The sequence below is a fragment of the Haplochromis burtoni genome, unplaced genomic scaffold (genome assembly GCF_018398535.1).
Source record: "Haplochromis burtoni strain Fernald_Lab_line unplaced genomic scaffold, NCSU_Asbu1 Contig_36, whole genome shotgun sequence".
Lineage (NCBI taxonomy): Eukaryota > Metazoa > Chordata > Actinopteri > Cichliformes > Cichlidae > Haplochromis > Haplochromis burtoni.
The window spans coordinates 281,756-305,356 of NW_024582397.1; the positions used below are offsets into that span (position 1 = coordinate 281,756).

The window sequence follows — 23,601 nt, forward strand, 5'->3', positions numbered from 1 at the left end:
GAAAAAAGAAAAGCCTAGAGCTTCATTCAAGCCACATATGGAAACACTCAGAGAAGATGGGAAAAAGCTTAAAACTGATTTTGAAATGTTTAATTTCTGAAGAAATTGCTCAACATTTATAGAAAGTTTTTTAAACCTTGCATAGATGATGAGCAAAGAGTACCTTAATCCCTCTCACATACAGTCATTTGTATGGAAATCCAGTCCCTCCCATGTCTTTGATTGCAGTGTGGAAATGAATGGCTTCCTTTGGTGAGAGGAGGCAACAATGTTCAACCCCACTGCCTGACTGATATTAATCATAGATTTAATGAATCCACAGTGACACTAATGCTGAAAGCTGCATATTCGGCCAGGTCTCTGCCAGAGATACAGATACAATACAGATAAGTAGAGTAGTGAAACTGCCTTTACTGTCTTCACTGAAAGATTTATTTAATCGTAGGAAGAAATTTAGGTTTATTAATAGATGTGTTTTGGATTTTGTGTCCAGCAAAAGTATATTTTCTTAAATTTTTCAAGTTTCAGTGAAGTTTAGACACATAGAAATGGCTCCAAGACACAGCTATGTCGAACTCTATGACTTTAAACTTGCATAAGTAAGTGGTCTTTTGCTTTATGATCAACATCGTATTACCCAAGCACCAGTCTGAGAGAAAATCACACAAATGTGGCTTAAAAAGCACTCTGTGGCCCAGAACTGTCAGGCTGAGGCTTCCCTCTAATACTCTCATTTACACAGATCCTGTCTCTGAATACATATGCTAATCTACTTTCGGTGTGGAAATCTCTTACTGCTGATTATAAGAAAAACAAAGGGGAAACAAAGGGGGGAAAGAGAGTTTTCACAACTAAGTACACCCTTACTGATTCCTTCAGAATTAAAAGGATAAGTTGCACCAGTGTGCTGCTAATCACACTTGATTGATTAATGATCAGCAGGTGTGTCCATCTCTATAAAAGCAGAAGCTTAGGCAGTCTGCTGCTTTGGAGCGTTTATGTGTTGTTTTAACATAATACCTCAATCTTACCAGAAGTGGGCGTCCCTTCAAATTCACCCCAAGGTCAGACTGTGCAATGCTCAAAGAAATTACAGAAAAAAAAACTTCAGAGCTGCGTCTCAGCTTCTACAGGCCTCACTTAGAATGTTAAATGTTAAATTTCATGACAGCGCAATTAGAAAATGACTGAACAAGTAAGTTGTTCAGGAGAAGGATTGCCGAGGGCTTAGGTTTGCAAAGTTGTGTCTGAACAAACCATTTCTTGACCAATGTCCTTTGGAGAAACATAACCCAAAGTGGAGGTGAAATACACAGCTCCACATTTGGCAAAAAACAAACTTAGCACATATGCACAAATGTCTCATACCAACTATTAGGCACTTGGGCTTGTTTTGCAGCCACAGGACCTTGGCACATTGCAGTCATTTAATCAACTATGAAGTCCTCTGTCGCCACAGTATTCTAGTCAGATGTGAGGCCATTTGTCTGACAGCTAAACCTTGGCCAAAACTGGGTCATGCAACAGGACAATGACCCCAAGCACAGCAGCAAATCTACAACAGAACAGCTAAAAAACAAAAGAATCAAGGTGTCGCAATACCCCAGTTCAGACCTCGGCCTGATTGATTACTGTGGTGGGACCTTAAGAGAACCGAGCATAAATGAATACATGCAAACCTCTGTGAACTGATGCAATGTAAAGAAGAGTGGCAAAATTTCTCTACGAGAAATTGTACTTCACTTCCACAGAACTGCATAGTGTCCTTTGAAAAAAGTTTTCATATGACTGTAAATATAAGCAGTGAAACTTGAATTTAAAAATATTTTTTGCGCACTGAATAACAGCACATTTTACAGCAGATTTTATTGATCTAACAGAGGGGACAATAATTTCTACATTGAGGAAATGACCAAAATCTATCCTTCAACCGTTTTTCAATAACCACTCATTTAGTTAGGATTGCAGGAGAATTGAAGCCTATCCCAGCTGACACTGGCCCATTGCGGGGCTAACACAAAGAGAAAGCAGATATCTTATGAACAACTGAGAATCACCAAAATTAACTGAACATGCATGCCTTACTTTTGTGTGAGAAGAAACAGGAGCAGACTGAAACAGCCACAGTGCTACACCCTGCACCAGTGTGTCACACTGAATGCTTAATTTAACTAATAATGACATGCATAGATGGTCAATTTAATCTGTTATGCTTAAGTGCTTGCATGCACAAAGCTTACTGTGGATACTATACAGTACCATCCAACATCACATTGTATATACAGTAAGATTCTATTTTAAATTAATTTTTACTTTAACTAATTTGTTCTGCTCACATATTATAGTTACATCTTATTTCCTATGAAGTATTTCGCTCATGATCCTGATGACTGAGGCTGAACTGCAGAGGGGTTGTAAAATCCACAGTAAGAGCTAGTTGCTTGCTTTGTGTACAAGGCCCAGGTGTTTTTGATCAGACTGTGAAAACTGAAAAAAAAACTGTACTTATTTATGTAAAACATCACCACAGATGTTTTCTCTAGTCTGCTATTAACAGTATAAAACTAATATGACAATGTTGACTTCCCTGGACAGTTCCCCTTGGCACCAAGTCAAGTTTAATCAGGCTCTGATGATTGGGATTAAATGCACAGTAGAGCTAGAACCATTTACCAGCCTTACTCATGATTCCCACAGTGAAACTGGCCAACATGAGAATCCTTCTCACTGTGAAATGACTCCTCTGTTGAGCCTTATGTATACACTGCTATTATAAATCACCAGTCCGGCTATAGATGGTGCACCAGTGGGTATTATATAATGTCCATGGCTAGTAATGCATTAAAGCAGGGTTGCTGTTTTTTTACTCCTGCATATTCTTCAGCTGTTCTCAAACTCCAGTGTCACCCAGGGTCACAGCCTGCTGATGGAGACTGACTGTGACCTCAGACAGCTGCAGTCGCTCTCTCTGTTTCTCTCCCTGGAGGTTGGTTAGAGACTATAATATACACATCACAAGAGCATCATGGGAACGTGAGTAGTAGATGACATAGCCTGACACCTACGCAGTTCTAATCAGAACATATACAAGCAAAGTGGGCTGGTGGGGCTAGTATTGAAATCAGATGTACGTTTTAGGCTGTGTGAAGGAATAATAACTCTGTTGTTATTCTTTGTTATGGTCTGACCTCATTCTCATTCCATACTTAGCTAAGTGTCGCATTTTTCCCTGGGGAAGAACAAGGAATGGATCATTTTGAAGGAACTCTGGTCATTTTCCTATTTGCCTTGAATTGTTATTGTAGCATTATTTCTCTTTGTTAGAACACATCCAGAATCCAGTACAAATATGTCCAAAATTGTGTAGACACTCACAGGAGATTGTGAAACCTCGGAAAACCCATAAGCATGAATATACAGCTACAGTGCTTTGAAAATGTATCTGCCTCCTTCTTTCTTTCTTTTTGCACATTTGTTACTCTTACATATTTCAGATCATCAGTCAAAATTTAGTATTAGACAAACATAACCTGAGTAAATACAAAATGCAGTTTTTAAATGGTGATTTCATCTATTAAGAGGAAATAAACTACCTATCTCTGTGTGAAAGTGTGAAAAATCTTTTAGTCAGCAGTGATTTTCACTTTGGAACTCTATCATTGAGGCTATTTTAGTCCAGTCTTTTTCTCATTGTTGAAACATGAACGCTGACCTTAACTGAAACAAGTGAGACATGCAGTTCTTTATATGTTTCTCTAGATTCTTTTATGACCTCCTGGATAACACTCTAGCTCTTGGAGTAACTTTGGTAGGTCATACACTCCTGGGAAAGTTCACCACTGTTCTAAGTTTTCACCGTGGTTTGCTGTAGTCCCAGAGCCTTAGAAATGGCTTTATAACCTTTTCCAGACTGATCGATGTCAATGATTTTGATTCTCTGCTGTTCTTGAATGTTTTTAGATCATGGCATAATGTTTTACTTTTTGGGGTGTTTTAGTCTGCTTATATTTGCCATACACTTTTATTTAAGTGGTTTATTGAGTCAGCAGGTCTGACAGTAATCAGTCCTAGGTCTGGGTAGTGATACTGAACTCCGCTTTCCAAAATGAAAAATGAAATCCTCATTAAAAAAAAGTGTGTTCTATATTTACTCAAATGTTGTTTGATAATCTGAAACATGTAAATGTGTCAAATATGCAAAAAAAATTATTTTAAAAAGAAAAAATCAGCAAGGGGCAAATACTTTTAACAGCCTCCGATTTTTTTTTTCCCTCAAGGCTTTTCACAAGATTCTTACGCCTGACTGCAGAGATTTTGTTTTTGTTCAGCCACAAGAGGATTAGTGAGGTCAGCCACTGATGCTGGTGATAAGGGTGGCTTCCAGTCTTCAAGTTCATCCCAAAGGTGCTGGATAGAGTTAGGATGTAAGAACATCAAGTTCCTCCAAATCCAAATTGAGAACACAAAAAATGTGAATATATTTTCCAAAATGTTTCTGTAAAATTGGGCACACACTGTTGACTTGGCTGCCACATTATTTGATTTTCTGTGATATTATTGCTACGTGAGACGATATATTATATATAGGCTGTAAGCAACACCAAACCAGATGATTTATTATTCTTGTTAGCAGTAGAATGAACCCTTTGAGATCCAATTCATAAGAAGTGATGACTGACTTAGACCTTAATTCAGTTCTTCTTCTCCTCTCAGCTGTTTCCTTTAGTGGCTGCGGCAGCTGATCATCTGCTTCCAACTCACCTAGTCCCTTGTATCTTGTTCTCCCACACCAACCCACATGTCCTTTACGAGATCCATGAATGTTCTCCGTGGTCTTCCTCTTTTCCTTTCCATGTTCAACATCCTTTTTCCAATATATCCACTATCCCTCCTGTGTCCAAACCATCTAACTTCAATGTCAGCAGCTGAGAGGCTTTTGACCATGCCACATACAAGTATGTATGGCACCTTTAGTCAGCACACAAAGTCCTTAAAGGAAAGGTGCTATAATTTGCACGCAGTGTTTCATGACAAAGATGTGATTGCTGGCCAGAAGCGCAAGGATTTAGACATCAGCTGTTCTGTCTCATAAAGACGAAAGAAAAAGAAAATTTTTCCTAAATTAATTTGCCACTACCACTATTACTACAGAAAAACTAACGTTCACAAAATCGTCCCATTATTTTTATTCCCCTCTGGCTGTTTCCCGACAGGTGCCAGATCAGTGACATCATGCTCTAAATTTATAACCAGATAGATGCAGCTCAGACTATAAAGGGTGCTGCTGGCATGACAAATGCATGAAAAATTCCACACACGAAAAGATGGAAAACGACTTGCGGTTTCCTGAGAGCAGAGGCCAGCTCGGCAGTTTCAGAGGGAGAGCAAGGGTGGGGGTGGAGGTGGGCTGGACTGCTAGTATTTCTGGACTTTTCTTTGTATATACAGTAATTTGTCAAGGTTGTGCAAACATTACAGAACAGCGTGGTTAACAAGGTCTGAAATCTTTTAAAGTTTTCATTGCAGTTTCAACATTTTCATTGCAATTATTTTAGCAATCATATATGCAATAGCACATAATATCATTTAATAATGCCTCCAAGGCCCTTGCACTGAATGAGATCATCATGTTCTACAGTTTCTTAGATCGTGGGGCATAATTTATTGCCCAGTATAAATCATCTGGTTTGATCCTGTCATTGTGTATTGTGTGTGTTCGCAAAGCTGTTTGAGCAGACACTATCTCCCAAGTGTATGTCCTTCATGGAGCGGAAACGGGTTTATTGTTCTCATTCCCAATTACACCCATGCTGCCAATTAGAGAAAAAAGCAGGCAATAAATCCTTTAGGGATCAGCTTCCTCAGTTGGTGTGCACGTTGGGGTAATTCAGGCCTGGGTTTTGTAAACTAAGCCGAAGGAGACATGGGCAGCCGTGTCAGGACACAGGCCAGTTTCACAAGGGCAGAAACTCTGTGTGTGAGTGAGTGTGTGAAGCAACACAAAAGCTACCAGGTTGGTCCACCACTCAGCTGCCAGCTGAGAAGAAAAGCAGAAAGAAGATTGAGGAAGTAATGAGCCAGGAAAAGACACACCACTTTAGGGTCCCACACCAGGATGTTGGTGACTAAACAGACAACCGGCTCATGTCCACGTGTCTCCTTTTGTGTGTAAATGTTTACCAATCTACTGGAAATGAATGCAAACAATAACTTCTTCCTCACATAAAGCTTCATCGAATCTGGTGATCCACTTTGTACCTCAGTGTTCCTGCAAAACACACACACACACTCAACTTCCAAGCCAAGAACATTTCCTCAGGGCCAGTTTAGATACAATAACTTCATTGGCTCTCGCAGTGGCCTTCCAAATTTCCCACATAAACCACAGAGATTCCAGATGTTGCAGGGAGGCAAAAAGTCTGTTCCTCCGCTGGGCCTCGAGCCCTTGCCTCCGCATCCTCAGGTTGACCAATCGCGTGGCACATCTCACATCACGCACTGTGTGTTTTTGCACTGAAGCAAGGCTACAGGCACCCATGCTGCTGGAGATTTAGATAGCCGTTCCCTTTTCACTTGTACCCAGATAACAAAAAAAAACACAGCACGCTCTTAAAAGAAGCTCTGTCCTTGGGCGGTGTAGCAATGCAGCTTTCTTGTGGTTTCAGACCTGATTGAACAATTTGGCTCAGTAATCAAAGAGCAATAGCAGGCTGAAGCAGAGCAGACTTCCTGCATCCTCTCTGCTCTCTGGCTCACCGGCTTTAAAACTCAAGGGCCCACTAGGACTTGTTTGTGTCTCAGTGTGAAAACAATACCTGTACTGTACATCCAGCTTATCATGGTTGATGAGTTGAGCAGAATTTTTGGCAATAGGCTTGGCGATTCCACATGTGCTTCATTATGAAAACTGTTTGAGGGACAGAGATAAGTGGGCTCTGCCCCCCCACCCCCCGATGTTGTTAACCTAACTTTGTTTTATAAGCATGTGGTCTAGGAATTCCCAAAGTGGCAACTCATAGGTTGGGAAATAATGTGGTTTACTAATCATAATAAGGAGTTTCAGATCTCTGAAAGCCAACTGTAACAACTTCAAATGACTTTTGAGTGACTTCTGATGTCCTATTTGACATTTGTCATGGGAGGGGAGAGTACAAACACTTACTGTGGCTTTAATTTTAAGCAGCTGTCAATTTTTCCTTTGGTCTCTGTTAGCATTTTAACTCTGTCTTCTTGGAAAATGCTTATCCTGAGCTATAAACAGTAACTTCCTGTTTCAGTTTGTGTCATTAGGGCTAAGGCCCTGCTGAAGAAAACAAATGGGATTCAATGAAATGTCACAGTTATGTTTGAGAGGCATAAAATGTGCCTTTGTGTTGATGCCGTAATGCACCAGTGATTAGGGATGGGTATTGATAAGATTTTCACGATTCCGATTCCATTTTCGATTCTGTTTAACGATTCGATTCTTTATCGATTCTCTTATCGATTCTCTTTAAAAAAAGGAGAACACTAAGGTCGATTAGCTTAGAACTTTGTTTTATATCTTCTCTTTGAACAAGATAGAAATTTAGGAGTAACATGGCCTTACAAACCCAGCAGTGAGATCTTAAGAGATCCAGCCTACGGCTCTTCAATGGGGTGTCACAGGGTCCCCAGGAAAAAAAATTGTAAATGTAAAATAATAAAATAAATATTCTTCTGTAGCAATAACAAAGTATAACATAAATTATTCTGTAGCAATTACACAAGAATATCCAGTAATGTCCCTGCCTACAATTAAACACATTCACTTACCAAAAATCGGGGGCATCTGCTGTGGCAAATGGGTTCAAGCCTTTTACCCCAAACTTAGTCACTGCTCGGTGACATTCGTCTATCCTGGCCTGAAAGGAGACGCTACCGGTAGACTGCAGCGAGAGCTGCCAGCATCTGAGCCAGACTCTGTCTGTCTCTCTCATCATGGTCACCTACATGTACAGTAATGGCAGGTTTTGTAATAAGGCAGATCGCGCTAACATAATATGCACTGTTAGTTTATTATTTACCTGCCGCATTAACGGGAGAGGACGTGCAAACGTTACCGCTGCTGCTGGGTTGAGATTCACGAGTCCGGAGCGGAATTAAAAACACGACATTCATTTAAGGTCATCGCGTGTTTTGTGAGCAAATGCTTTTGCATATTCGTAGTGTTTCCTCCCTTAAATGAAATATCTACTTTGCAAGTATTGCAAGTTGCCCTGTTGTCATCCGTTCTCGTAAAGTATAACCAAACTTTTGAGCGTTTGAGTCGCTGCCAGGTAAATGACGCTCCGCAACGTGGTGACGTCATTCGGGGGCGACTGGAATCGATATGGGAATCGTTTGCAAAAATGGCAAACAATTCCAAGGAATTGAAACAGTGGGAACCGGTTCTCAACAAGAACCGGTTTTCGATACCCTATTGCCATCCCTACCAGTGATAGCAACAAGTGCAGATCATGGTCCACTGACAAACTCTTCAAGCTATATTCAGTTTGCTTGTTTGTGTCTAGTTTTCACTTTCATTCCTTTTTTCTTGGTTAAGTTCACACACAAAAAAGATTGACGGGTTAAATTACCCATATGGAAAAGATATATATAAATCTTATAAAGTTTGTATCTGTCTTGTGTGAAACTTGTATGAAAAGCATATAAGAGTGAAAACAGATATAAGATCCCTTGAAAAATTATATAATGAAACTTGTATGTTTTGGATACTTACTAAAACAATGTATGAAAGTAATGAGAAAGTGGCCACTTTCATGAGTAATCACATATAAGTTTTTACTATTTCTTTTCCATATGGGTGTGCCTGTTCACAGGATTAACCTATTGCATCTCTTAAATGTGAGATGAGTCGCTATTGGCTTGACTGGCTGCATCACAGCACAAAAGTCAAGACAGCTTGTGTGTATATTTGAGATGCCGGCGACTTTGACAAAATGGTTCGGTTTGATGCCATGAGAATAAGAACCTTGTCCGAGATGTAATTTCTCTAAAGTAATCCCATCAGCTGTATGCTGCTGATTGCTTTGAAGGTACCATGGAGCACAAGCTAATAAACATTTTACATCAGCTGTTATTGAGAAGCAGTTATTGAGAGAGAAGTGTACCTCTGTGATTAAATCCTCATTGCTCTAATAGAAACCAGGTGCCGGAGAGTTGTGTAAATGTTTTCCCATGGATTTTTGTGGGCAGCACAGCTTTAAGAGATTCAGACCTGACAGCATTACATGCTTTGTCATTCAATTAAACAATAGCCACATACGCTTGTCATGCCAGTTTTACATTCCTCAAGCCTGTTTTTACAAACTTTGACCCCTGTGGACTTACGCATCTACAGAAGCTTCATGGCATGGGGAATATTTGTATATGTTTTTGAGTTTTACCTCACTTATAGTTTAATTCAAGATGTCAAGTTATGTAAACTTCTACTGCAATAACAAGATGTGAAGAAACATGAAAAATCTCAGTTAATCTGTTGAAGAAAGACTAAAAGTAAATGATCATCTATTTTGGATTTAATGGCTTTAAAAAGAACAAGCCTTACTAAAGGAAGAAACCATTACGTTACAACAGACGGCCCTTTAAGAAAACAGAATTAGTGGCCACTTTAATGGATTGGGACCAAAGTCAGCCCCTCCTTCCTCAACCACATAATCTAAACCCAGATATACACCACATGTGTGGCTCTGCTGGAAAAATGAACTCGGCTTGGGAATATATGGTCAGGAAATTTATAGCACATGCCTGAGACAAGCCCTCAGGGGCAGGGATGGAGGTGGAGGAGCGATCTCCCCATTCCCTGTGCTTTGTTTCCATTAGGCTGGGAAGTGCAATCTCCCAGACATTTCAAGGGGGCCTGGTGTAAGACCTCCTGGCCAAGAACATGACCCATTCAAGGAGGAGAAATCAGTTTCCTCGCATCGGGGATTTTCCCACTACAGTAATGGGACAGCATTCCACATCTGTCACCAGACATAGGCACAGACAACGGTTCGAACTCTGGAACTGTTCAAATGTAGAAATATAATGCATGAGTAAATATCAGTGTGTTTATTTGTTTGTGTTTATGAAGGACAGAGAGAGAGGGTGGATAAGGGAGGAAAAAAAATGTAGTCCAGAAAGTACAGCACTTTTTCGGGGAAAACGGGAAAACGAGTGCTGCCTGGCCAAAATAAACAAGTGGGTGAGTCAGCAAAGGGAAAACATTCTCAAGCTGACTGATGTTTCCTCTCTTTGCATCTGCTATTACTTCTGCTGCCAAGGACTGCTCCAGAGGCTAAGTCATTGTCTAGCCACAATGATCCACAGTGTGATAATGCTCGTCTTTACTGTCCAAGTGGCTTCTTTTTAGAGTAAGTAGGTTGCGTTTTTTCCTCTTTGGTGATTTATGTCAAAAGAGGTCAAAATCTAGTTGCTGTTCTTCCTCCATCACCTTTTGCTCTTTAGAAGATGACAGGGTTGGTATTGTCTATCTGTCCGTTCTTGCCTTCTACGTCACTGAGACTAGAGACTCGTCCCTTGTTTACATTGCCAAGATCTTGTCTTCACTGTCCTTTTTTCAACCCGTGTCTACTACAGGTGCATCAAGATGGGTTCTTTGTGACAAAAATCATGTAATAAAAAACCTCCCCCAGAAAGACAACGTCAACAGCTGTTACTGTCTTTTGTGTTAAATTAGATATTGTGCTGTCTGTTGACATTCTGGCCTTTTCTCTGTGGGCTTCCTGGGTCATGTGACCAGTGGAAAACAAAGTGCTTGACTCGGCCTGACCCTGACCCTTTCTAAAAGACTCACAGGATCAAATGAAGCAGCTTCTTTACCGAAGTGTGTACGTGTGTTTTAGTCCTCCGAGCTACATTTTAGCCCGAGGTGAATAAGTGGTGCTGAAAATAGCACCACACTGATCACTGGCTGCGGAACAGGCCAGTGGCGAGCCTAAAAAAAAGCATCTATATTTTCTGAAATACATTTCATTCCTGTCACTTGCTAAGAGTGACAGATCGCTTTTTATAGAAATACAGAAAAAGGATGTTACACACTGAGAAAACGGTAAATGTGTAAATTTTGATATTTTGCCTGGTTGGAAGTATTTGATGTTTGCAACATAAAATGAGAAGTATGCAGCTGTTATTGTTGTCATGTCAGATAAGCTAAGATCAGAGGAGTTCTATGGGCTCCTACGTGCAGTTTCTAACTCTCCCTAACATCGTATAATTTCACTTTCAAACAGAACAAATGGAAAACTGAGCCCTTCATTAATATTCTCAGCTGCACACACTTTGGTACAGAGATATCTCACTATGTGACCTTGCTATAATGTTTAAATCACCTGTCCTGCTCAGGAGAAAAATGGTCTTTGTCTTTTATTAATTTCAGCACTGTCACATCAGCTTCATACTGAGAGGGCAAGCTGGGGTCAGCAGAGGTTTAGTTATTCCAGAAAGTGTCATTCTGTGTGTTTAGCATGGATTTAAACCTGTTACAGCAGCAATCCCAGCTGGTGCCCATGAAATGAATTCAGCTGATATGATATCACTGCATTTAGGTCATGCACTGCCTGAGCGAGCATACAATAATAGGAGGAAATTCCTAAAATAATTATGGTAGAATGATCATTGAAGCTGCTGTCTTCAATGGCAGCAGCCAGCTTAGAAGAGCTTACTGTGGTTATTCTTCAGGGATGACCTGACGTTTTCTTGCATTAGTATTTTTGTTGCACATTTTTGTAAAAAGAAATTTATTTGTTTTTTCTTAAACATGTAACCTGCTCAGACCTACCTGGGGAGAACACTCTGAACCCATGTTAAGCTTTGAGTAATAGACCACATTGTCCCGAACAGAGGTGCAAATTCTGGTAACAGCTAACGCATACACTCACAGGCTATTTCATTAGGTGCACTTGTTTGGTTGCTCATTAACACAAATATCAAATCAGCCAATCACATGACAGCAGCTCAGTGCATTCAGGCACGTAGACATGGTCAAGATGACCTGTTGGACTGAAGTTAAAACTGAGCAACAGAATGGAGAAGAAAGTGACTTTGAATGTGGCATGGTTGTTGGTGTCAGATAGTCTGGTCTGAGTACTTCAGAAACTGCTGATCTACTGGGATTTTTAGCACACAAAAGTATTTGGGGTTTATAGAGAGTGGTCCAGAAAAAGAAAAAATGTCCAGTAAGCAGCAGCTCTCAGGGCAAAAATGCCTCATTGATGTCACTGGTCAGAGAACAAATTCCCGACTGCTTCGATCTGTTATGAAGGCAACAGTAGCTCAACTATTCGTTACAACCAAAGAATGCAGAAGACCCTATTTGAATGTGCAACATGCCAAACCTTGAAGCAGATGGGCTACAGCAATAAAAGACCACACTGTGTGATTTTTCTTGTCAGCTAAGAGCAGGAAACTAAAGCTAGAATTTTCGTTGATCAATCCAAAATCGGACAGTTGAAAATGTTAATGTTGCTACTTGGTCTGATGAGTCTCGATTTCTGCTGCGAGATTCAGGTAGTAGGGTCAGAATTTGGTGTAAACAACATGAAAGCATGGATCGATCCTGCTTTGTATCTTTGGGTCAGGGTGCTGCTGTTGGTGTAACGGTGTGGGGAAGAATTTCTTGGTATACGTTGGGTCCTTTAGCACCAACTGAGCATCATTTAAATGCCATGTCAATCCCTTTATGACCACAGTGTATCCATCTTCTGAGCATCTTCCAGCAGGATGGTATTTCACTTACTTTGTCATCCACCAGATCTTAGGTAACCTTTAAGATGTGATGAAACATGAGATTTGCATCATGCATGTGGAAGTCTGTGATGCTTTCAGAATTAAGGCAGAGGACTGAGGTAGCTATGAAGGCAAAAGGGAGTTCAACTTGGTACTAGCAGGGTTTGCCTGATGAAGACTATATGCGAGTTGTCAGTTATATCTAATAAAGAAAGACTGACTGTAAAGATAATACACAAATTTTTAAGTAAAATAACTGAATAATTATTATTAATCATCACACGCAAAGAATACCTATAATAGAGCATTTGTCTAATTTTGGATTTATTTATTTCAGTGCTATTTTTCTGGATTTTCATATTAGAATATTGTGACAGTACAGGAGAAAGTGATTGCTCGCTTGTGGATTCTGTCATTTGAGAGCCACGGTGTGTATTTGCGGTGTTGCGTGGTTTGTAGCTCGTGATGCCTTCAAGTGCCCTACGTAGACCTGGGCACCACTTGAAAATTTAACGAGTACAACTGTGGAAGCGTTAATCTAAAAAGTAACTTTGTATGCAAAGCGTTAACATTGTACACAATATTGTATTAACTGCTCAGCTGTAATAGTGCTGATAAGATGACAGCCAGCGTTACAAATGACAGAGTCAGTTTCACGATGGAGTCCAGAAAACTTTGCTGCACAAAATGTGTGTTTATGTTCTGAAAAAAATAAATATTAAACCGAGAACATATAATAAATGTGTCATAGGCTAATGTTGACTTCACTGACATGGGTTTAAAGGTAGCTAATATTTCTTCTACTGTACTCTATATACTGTAAACGTATTTGTGAAATGCATAAACTATTTTATTCAAAACTGGGTTTTAAAATTATGTAATCTAACCACTTTTGCTCACACCAGCCCTCTAAGCTCCGCTGCTTCTTTCCCAGATATTATGTACTGTTTCGCTGTAAGGATCATATCGGTTCTCCTAACAATTTCCATGTTTCCCACGGTACTTGAAGGCATCACGACTACAGGGCTGTGTGTCGATACACGCGCGCACACAAACACATCTGGTGTGAAGTGGGAAAGCCGCGCTTAATGCTTTACTGTCACTTTCTTACTTTTACTTGTCTTGCTGATTTCCGTTTCTAACTGGGAGGGATACATTTAATTCCCCTTGAAATGGTGACAACTTCGTTTGAAGACCGGTCACCGGAGTCAGGTTTGCCGCCACTATAGAAAGAACTTGAAGCCGGGAAAAGGTGATTTTGTGTCGGGGTGTTTAAAGGGGTTTGTGAGAGACCAGGAGGAGTTTATTATTATGTCCGAGTGGAGGATTTGAGATGAATTCTAAAAGAAGGTCAGCGAAACTGAAGCTCCGGCGGTCTTTCAGCGAGCAGCTGTGGAGCTCCACATCCAAAGCCTGGGATTTACTCTGGAAGGGTGTCAGAGAGCGGAGACTGGCAGGTCAGTAGCCCGCTTCAGGTCAGATCTTAGCCCGCGGTATAGGCTGGAATAGAGTGTCATCCACCGCAGCAGAGACTGAGGTGACCCCATCTTATTACTGGGGAGAGTTCTTTAATTCGTATATAATTCGTGTATAACAATTATTATTGTTTTATTATTGCACACTGATCAGAGTGACATTTAAAGAGAATTTAAGAAGAAAACACATTCTTAATGTGGTAGGCTATGAATTTGTTTTGTGTTGGTAGATTTTTTTTTTGTCTAGACACTATTGATACTGTTTATCCTAAAAATTACTCCACGCGTGCATGTAGTCTGGTCTAATATTACAATTTTAAAAATTATTTTTTTAGTTGCGCTCAGTTAAAGGTGTAGGTAGTTAGGCAGCAAACTAAAAAAACTGTCTAATAAATGCCATAAACCTATAATAAATACAGTTTAATACCTTTCTGTAGGAGAGTTTTCCTTTATTAGCGTCGATTTTTTTTATTACTTTCAAATGACAGTGAGGTCGCAAGGGGGCGCTGATAAGTAATTTCACCAGCTTTATGAAGTGAATGAGATTGAATGAAGCAATGTTTGATCTTATTTTCTGTCACATAATTTACGTTAAGTTATTATTGTGTTCATAAGAAATTGGTTTTCATTTGGTTTTCTTTCATTAGTTATAATGACTGTATTTCTGCAGGGTAACATTATTGTGCATGCTTTCTGTGCCACTGTCTTTGAGATTATAGATCACATTTTTTTCCCTTTACATTATTTGCTCATACTTGGCTCAAAAAAAAAATCCCAAATAAACCCAAACTGAAGCAACTTTGTGACTGCATTGAAAATGTTTACACATAGGTGCTTTAACCCCTTCAAAATGCATCTGCCTTTTTCGGTGACAACACATGTGTTGCCAAGAATTATTCAGTGAAAGTGAACTTTATTTTCCAAGTAATAGCACGTATAGCATACATGTTAACTTTTTGAAATGCGTATGAAATTAACTCTATATGAGGAAGTGGCACTTAATGGCAAAAGAGATGGAAACATTTACCACAATAGGCACAGTTTTGTTATTGGTATGTTTTGGTATTTTTTTTGCTTCTTCTAAGACTGTGTTACATAATGTGGAAAATGTTTAATTTTTAGAGTACTCTGGGATCGATTTAAGTTAATAATTTCAAGGTCAGTTTTTGTTGCACTGGTTCTCTTAATGGCCCTGAGAGAATTGCGTCAGAAGTGAACGTCAGTCATCTGTGCAGTTGCCCGAGTGTACCGCCAGGTGCAGTAAAGTGACCACAATAGCGCCTTATGTGGGGAAAACCACATGGATGACAAAACAGCTCTGTCTTCACTGGTGGATTTGAAGTGCTGTAGTCATTCAAATGGAGACCAGATGTTTTTATGAGTGTGCGCACAGAGTTTCATATCAGATCTGATCTATGCTTGGCTCAGCTGTGAAGCCTGTTTAGGAACGTCACTGGTGCAGCAGCTGAGTTTGCCAGTGTCTGGATATCTGACACATTAATCTTGCATTCTTTTCCATATGCAGCATGTGAAGCTGCTTATGCAGACACTGAACAATGAGGGGACAAATGCTGCATAGAGACCAGACCCAGATGTAGATGGCTGACATATGGGAATCGATTTGAATCATTTGTGAACTCTGTCTGAAAGTTTTTTCTTTTCTCTGTTTTTAGGGTGCTAGGTGCGGTACAAATTTCTATTTTTGGATATTTTCTTTTTTCAGTGTATATGTAGATAATGGTGCTAGTGAGGTACTCGAGATGGATTTGGTCTGTCAGCGAAGAACTTATGATGTCACAAAGAACTTATGTTGCGACAAGTGTGTTTGCACCTTAAAATACTAACAAACTGGCTAAAAGTTTAGTTTAATTTTTAAAAAATAAATTATACAGTATCTTATATTATGAAGATACATTTAAGGCCATTCTGCAGCAAACAAATTTAAACCAAAGCTTTAATAAGCCTTATCAACACCTCTGAGATTAATGTGTGTTCATTACATATTCAAACAAAGAGATGTGAGCTGCCAGCCTATGTAGATAAATTTAAACCACAAACTTTTTTTTCATTATAAGGTGACAGTCCAAGGTTATGACTTTGAGACTTTGAGCCTTTGTCCAAATCCTAGACATTAATTAAACCTCTTAAACTGAATTTTTGTTGGCAAAGCAGAAATTTTCAAACTGAAAGTTTAGCTTTAAGTCAAATGCCTGATTTGATTTGTTTGGCTTATTTAGGAGCTTTGGAGTAAGTTGTGTTGCAGCCTTAGAAGTCAGCCGTAACAGTATTTTATTTGATATTTAGGTGTTGCAACTGAATTCTGTGGAGGAATACAAATATACAAGATTGCCTGTATTGTACAGTACTGTGACGCATCTATTACAGCTCTTAAAAGTGTTAAAATATTTGGTTTATTTATAAACTGAGGGTTTAGTGGTTTTCTCTGTCAATCATCACTTTAGTGAGTTGAGACGTTCTTGATCTGTGTGTCCAGTTCTGATAGATTGTGGAGACATAGGCATCCTGGAATAAATAAATCCTGGATACTTTGGTCTGCTTCCTTATTTCCCAAGGGGTTGCCACAGCAGACAGATCTGCACGTTTGATTTGGTACAGACTTTACACAAGTAAGCCTTCTTAAAACCTCCAGTTTATCTGGGTATGGCATTGGCATTGGGGCTATCTAAGCCAGAAATCGGGTTTTTGTGTGTCCCCCAATCTTGAACTGGGGATCATTTGCAGATTATGCCTGGTGTCTAAACCCACAAATATTCCTTCTGTACTTAGCTTTAGAGCTCAAGCTTCAAATCCAGAAAACAGATTTTTTTTTTAGAATCACACCTGGCTGATGGGTATGCTAGATATTTGTTTAAGTGTCAATAAGCAGCTTTGAGCAACCGTCCTCCTGTCGTAATTTTATCTGGAAATTTTACCCCCAGCAGAAGCAAAACTTACAATTAACAAGCCAATGGTGAAATAATTGGTTTGTAGCATTTATATTGTTAAATTCACTCCCAATGACAAATATAGGCATGAAGTCTTGCTAAAAACAAAAAAAAAAGCATCCAAGAGCTGAAGCGAGTTAAAAAGTTTAACCACCTCATCATATAGAGCTCAACTGGTCTTGCAGTATTTGAGCGTGATGATCATGCAGAGCTGAGTTCAGCAGTCAGAAATGTGGTGGCTCATGAAGTGGAAATCTTCTGTCACACTAGAGTTATTCTTAAAACTTAGCCACAGGAAACATAGCCACACCAGAAGCAAGACTGCCCAGTCCAGAATACATGTGTCTGCTGCTGAATAAAACCACATCAGACTAACATCAACTAACTCAAGATGATTCAGAATACAAGTTCCCCTTTTGTAATCACACATGGCAGAAAGTGAGTGGAAAGCAATGAAAGTTTGACATGTATTAAAAGTCTGCATTATGGCTTGGGCCTAATAATGAAGTGTGATACTGCTGCTATATGTGAACTGGACATGATTCAAACCCAGTATCACATATATCTATTTTTTTCTTTATGGGGTATATAAACAATAAAAATCCACTTTGTGACATGGTAGCTATGTTGACAGAGCCTCTGTATGTTTTTGTGCATCTGTAATGTGAGTCTGGATTCCTGTTGTCATGTGGTATAGCAGTTGAGCTCTGAAACCCAGACAGCGGCGTGTTGAAACAAGTTTGATAAGGGCTGGAGTCACTGCGCTCCCTCTAAGGACAGACCACAGCCATTTCATCATGGCTTGCGACATAAAGTTAAACACAAGGACATCTCTGAGTACACAGAAGATGTTGTAGCTCTTTCACGATCACCGCTCAGGTATTTGAGCATGGACGGAGACGGTGACACCATTAATCTCATTCACTGTCATTTACAAGATTGATTCTGTAATGTGATACGTATGATGCACTCGGTGATATACATCGTCTAGACAAAAAGGAAGAGAAATATGCAGAAATGTTTGCCCTCATTTTTTGCATCTAACACTTTAAGCCATTCTTTCACAACATGAATGAATGCAGGTGTTTGTGTGTGTAAAAAGAGAAAAAAAAGAGTCGTCATCCAATGAAATTATCTGAATGGTGTCGCACCATCACCTAGTGCTTTTAAAAAAGCGAGAGCCTTGTATTAAACATGCCACTTGAGGGTGTGGGGAGGGCCATTAAACCCAGGAGAAGTTTATGAAAATGTGAAGCGGGCTCTGAAGTGTGCTGCTGAATTGTGGTCTTTGTGAGCTTAAGCTAGGGTGGATTATGCCAGCTAGTGAGAGGAACAGACAGGGGCTGTGTTTAACTTGGTCGCTTGCCTATTTCTGCTCTATTCACGTGTGTGGCGCCATGCTCGCACTAAACAGACAAGCCTGTATGCTGAGGCCGGGACAGTCACTGGGAGAGTGGCAGGGACCTTGATTGGCACTGGGTGTGTCTGCTGGTACCAAAGCATATTTCAGGTATTAGAAGGCTGTTATTTTATGGTGTAAACTGGCTGACAGAAGTGGACTTTAAAATCATAAGAATATATGATTTAGTTTGCCATTCCAAATGGAGTAAGTGACTTGCTTTTGAAAATATTGGAGATGGGTTTTTTTCTTTAGCTTAGAGGAGATTCATTTTTGGTTTTACTTGTAAAACCTGAAAAGAAGGCGGAGTCAAAAAATCCAACCTTGTAACGCCGTTTTTATGCTGAGCTTTGTTTAGTTTCTGGAGGGTATGTTTGGGATATTTTCCACAAAAAATAGTCCAAATGAGATGTGTTTGCAATACTGGAAATAATAAGCCATGTGGAGTTGCCTGGATAGAGCGCAAATAAAGTGAATGCACCGAACTGTCACCTACACTGCCCATACATTGGTGCAATCTAGCAGTTTCAAAGAGCGGCTAATATCTGATCCCACTGGGACAGGACATTTACCTTTTCACAAGCTTCTAAAAAGCTTTAGGATTGCAGGGGATGTGTTGCTCTGTCATTAATAAGCATAAGGGAATCACAAAGAATGTGTTTAAGGGAGCATGTGATTGTTTATCTTTATTTTAATGCATTCTACATTGATTTAGCTGTTACTTTGTTACTGTCCTGGAATCTCTTACAAGAAAATGAGCTTGCGGAGTTGCATATGAATAAATAAACAAATAAATGGGGGCGAGGGGGGGATTATATGCAAAAAGAAGTTGTAATAAGTTGTAGCGATTGTCCCATAAATACCTAATTTTTCCTTTTGTTCTACACAGCTTTATTTAAAGTCACAGTTTGATAGATGTCTGTTGGTCCATGGCAGAAAATGGAAAGTCATTAAATCTTTGTGTACCAGCTACAACAGCTGCAATTATGAGGAACTATTACATGATAATAGTCAGATTGTACAAAAGTGAGACTAAACATTATTGTGTCAGGGAGATGAAGCCTTTAATTTTGATCATCAGAACTGATTAAAGTACTTGCTGGAGATTGATCTTTACTTTTCAGTTTAGTAAAGTGGAATTAGGTCAGTCGTGTTCCAACTCCAAGCTATTTTTCCTCTGAGTAGCTGACACTTATAGGCAGCCTACTGAGAGCACTTCCTGTGACTGGCTGTTATGAGAGGCTGTTATGTGGTGGGTGTGGGTGAGCAGAAATGAGACTTCGCAAATGAAGAACAACTTCTCGCTCTCATTCCCGTTCCGTAGTTTTCTCGAAAACGACACCAAGAATTTCTCGTGCAGTAAATTTGGTGCCTGTGTGACCTGCAACAGCACAAGTATTGTTCTAGCACAGGGAGGGTCTGAAAGCCACTATTTTTGTAAGCCCTCCCAAACCCCTCTTCATCCTCTCCTGCTCTCCTTACTCAGTTCATAGGCATTCCAGTGGTATTTATATTTCCCTCCAGAGCAGGGGGAAGTTGACAAGTATTCACACAGACATTGGATTCAGCTCAGAAAGGTGGGCAGTACTCCCACTGCCTGCTTGCAATTGGTTTCATTGTGGTCACATGGCCTGCAGAGACAGGCTGAAGTGTTGGCACTCCTCCCCCCATAGCCTCCGCTGTGCCCTCCCTCTCTGCTCACTTTAGGCTTTTCACGCATGTATGTGAAGTTTTCTGTTGGTCAGACCCTGTGTGGTTGAGTGTTTATCAGCCAGGGGATAGGGGCTTATTACAGTTATGTTTTGGGAGCTTCCCGAGTCCACGGCCAGTGAGTGCCTCGGGAGTATGACCCCTGAGACTCAGGATATATACCTGAGAATGGACCATCACCGCAGACGCTCTGGCTACAGGTTGGGCAGGATTATTGCCAGGCAGCAACTACTCAAGAAGATTGCTGGAGGTAGGAGGCTTGTTAGGACAGAAGTGACAGTTCAGACAATTATTCAATTCTTTTGGTTGTTTGGTTTTTGAGTGAATTTGTCATTTTTCCAGGATTGAGAGGAATACTGACTAAGCGAGGTGGTAGTCAAAACATGGAGTGAATAAGTTCTGTCATGTGTTTGTGAATATGAGGCTGTGATTGCAGGATGATATGTTGACAAAGTAGTGAGTGTCTTGTTTTGATTGGGATAAGCTGATTGTCTTTTTCATATCAGTTTGTATCTCTATTGGTTTCTCACTTATTTCTAGATAAAAGTGGAATTCAGTGTTAACAGCCTTTTTAAGACACATGTACAGGACACCCGGAAACAGGGTGTGCTTGTGTGTATCGCTGCAGAAGAGAAAAAAAACTTGACCTTTAGCCAACAGGTAGTCAAGGGTGCAGAGGTGTTAAATAATTGGTATTGACTGACTATAACAAATACAGATAGGTGATAATCAATAGGGTCAGTTATGTAAGAAGAGCTGGGCCCACAGTGTAAACACAATACATCAATGAATGTCTTGACTTGACAGGTTTACAAGCACTCCGTTCATTTAAAGATTGCTGCTTGTAACCAGGTGAGCCCTTCGCCTTCAGCTTCCTCCAGGGCCTCTAACCTCTTTCCTTTGTCTTTAAATACCTGGAGACTTAAATCCATTCCCCAGAGGCCAAGAAAGGGCATGTATAACAACAAAGACGACAAAATACTACGACTCCTGCTCCCTCATGCAGGTGTGAGCACTCTGCCGCTGGATCAAAGGGTGGCTGCATTTCATAACATAAGCTTCATTGCTAAGAAACTTTGGTCATCAGATGGTAACGTACAGCATAGTTCTCCTCTCAGTCACAGTAACAAGAGCGTGAGTCAGATAATGCAGCCTTGTGTGGATAATATTTTGTATCGCCGCAGAGGCAAGGGCAAAACACAAGGCTTGTTTTTGATTGTGATGATGTAAAAGATGCACAAAGGGTGCTGTTGGGTGGATTTCCCAGTACTGCGTGTGTGTACGCCTGTTTTCTGGTGGAAATCTTTATGATCTGGTGTGTACTGACGTGTGGCGTCATGTAACCAGACGTGTTGTTTTCAGATCACAGATGTCTAGGTTGACAGCAAACCAACATTGTGGGTCATCTATGACAAGGTCAGAAAACATGTATGTTTAAAGTGCAATGTAAGATGCTTTTATTCAAGTTAAGTCATTTTAATAACAGGATTTCTTTTTATGGGAGATCTTATTTGTCATGTTTTTGAGGAGTAGCTTGGAATTTTTAGTTGGAACCAGTGTTTTGTCACAATTAAGCAATTTTCCTGCTGTGACTTTTAAAAAAAAAAAACTTTAAAAAAAATCTAACCAAAAAACAGTGATAAACAACTACAATGCTTCTTAAAGGAAGTATCAGTTGTGTATCATCTTGTGCTCTTACACCAGTCTGAAATGCTGAAGCTAACAGTGAAGTGGTATTTTAAAGCACTGGCTACAGAGCCACCGAATTGATCTTTGTGTATTGGCAGTAGCTGCTGCATTCCTGCTGGTCGGCCCTGTTGACACAGCAGGTTGAAAGTGAGTGTGGGTCATGGTGATGGGCAGCATTACTCATGTATTGTTTCATTCCAACATTCCAGGGACGGCCGTTCGATCTTAGTCACGTTTCCGATTAGATGACATTTCAAGGTATCCTGAGCTATCTGCGTGGGATCCTCCTCAGTCCTTTAAGTTAAGGTATCGTTAGTTGTTACTCTCGAAATATTCTGTCTTTCCAGCTTGGAGAGTAGATGGATGTGCACGCACAGCTGTGTGAATTAAGATGAGAAAAAAAAGGTATGTTGGCTGATTCCAGATCTGAAGGGGTCTGTATATTACAGCAGGAATGCATCTCTGTCCTTGAAAATATTTCTGAGATTTCAGAGGAGTATCCCACATGCGATTACTCTGGAGGGCTTACAGTCTGTCTGCAGCTTTTTGCCCTCTCCCTCAAATCCTCCCTGCTCAACCCTTGCCTGGATTCTCAGAATTTCTGCATCTGTTTGTTACTATTCATAGGGCAGAGATACATACAGTACATCATACATTTAAACAGCCATTTGTGTCCAGGCACTGCACATAGTCTCTGGACAAGAATGTGTCGATTTTTTGTACTGTTGTTCTTGTTTAAAAAAAGAAACGACCTTTATTACTGACATTTGAATGATACATTTAGTCTTCTACCACAGGTCGGTACTAGCCACATTTATTTTTGCATGCGCATATGTCTTACGTTAAAAGGGATGATTTTCATCTGTTTTCCTATAAACTCGGCCAGACTATCATGAAACTTGACTGTTCATCGATTGATCATGGACCATTTTTTCCTCTGTGGAAGCATTCCTGTTTTATCATGGAAAACTTCTGGAAGCTTCATCTTTGCTGGAAATGTTTGCTCCAGCAAAGATGAATTTCCAGCAACATTGCTACATTTTCTCGCTTACTGTGTTGGGCCCTTTTCCTAAGTGAGGGGCTGTTGTGTTTTGAACAAGAAGCTCTGTCCAGTGTGACCCTTCCATGGCCTTTCTTCATGCCTTATTGACCTTGGCGCAGGCAGCGGGCTCCAATCTCTAGCCTGGAAAGGCCGTTAGTGCTTTCCTTCATAGCTGAGGACAAATCCTGCTCCTTTTAATATGACCGAAGTTACTGAGTGGCAGCTGTGTGCATATCAGTGAATCTGCATCTTTTCTTTTGTTACCATGGCTGTAAGGCTCCTATCTTAATTGTGCTGTCAGCTACATTAGTACTTATGTCGCCACACAGCAACACTTGGTAAACACCAAGTGTTTGCTTTTTTTTTTATCAAGGTTTCATGACAAGGTTTATATTTTCTGTAAAGTTTAAATGATTAAAAGAGATAAGTTATTGAGGCAGAAATGTTTGAGTGGGATAATGTCTGTACTGCTTGCAGATTTTTAAGTAGTTAGCATAGAGGAGACAGGACCACTTAAGCTTTTTAAGAGGACAAGCTGCACCGTCTGTTCTTCCTCCGACTGGAAGATGGTTTGAAAACTGCATTGGAAAT

The 23,601-nt window shown here is 40.1% G+C and overlaps 1 protein-coding gene across 5 annotated transcripts in view; it reads left to right on the forward strand.

Annotated features, from left to right (window-relative positions):
* Positions 1-23,601, forward strand: part of stard13b (StAR-related lipid transfer (START) domain containing 13b) — a 60,979-nt gene that overhangs the window by 17,107 nt on the left and 20,271 nt on the right. The window contains exon 1 of one of the 5 annotated variants that reach the window (XM_005926448.3): positions 8,782-14,207. The exons of 3 other annotated variants lie outside the window; for them this stretch is intronic. In XM_005926448.3, the coding sequence (XP_005926510.1) occupies positions 14,084-14,207 (124 nt within the window). In that variant the 5' untranslated portion in view covers positions 8,782-14,083. One more of the 5 variants, XM_005926447.3, reaches the window with a different exon arrangement.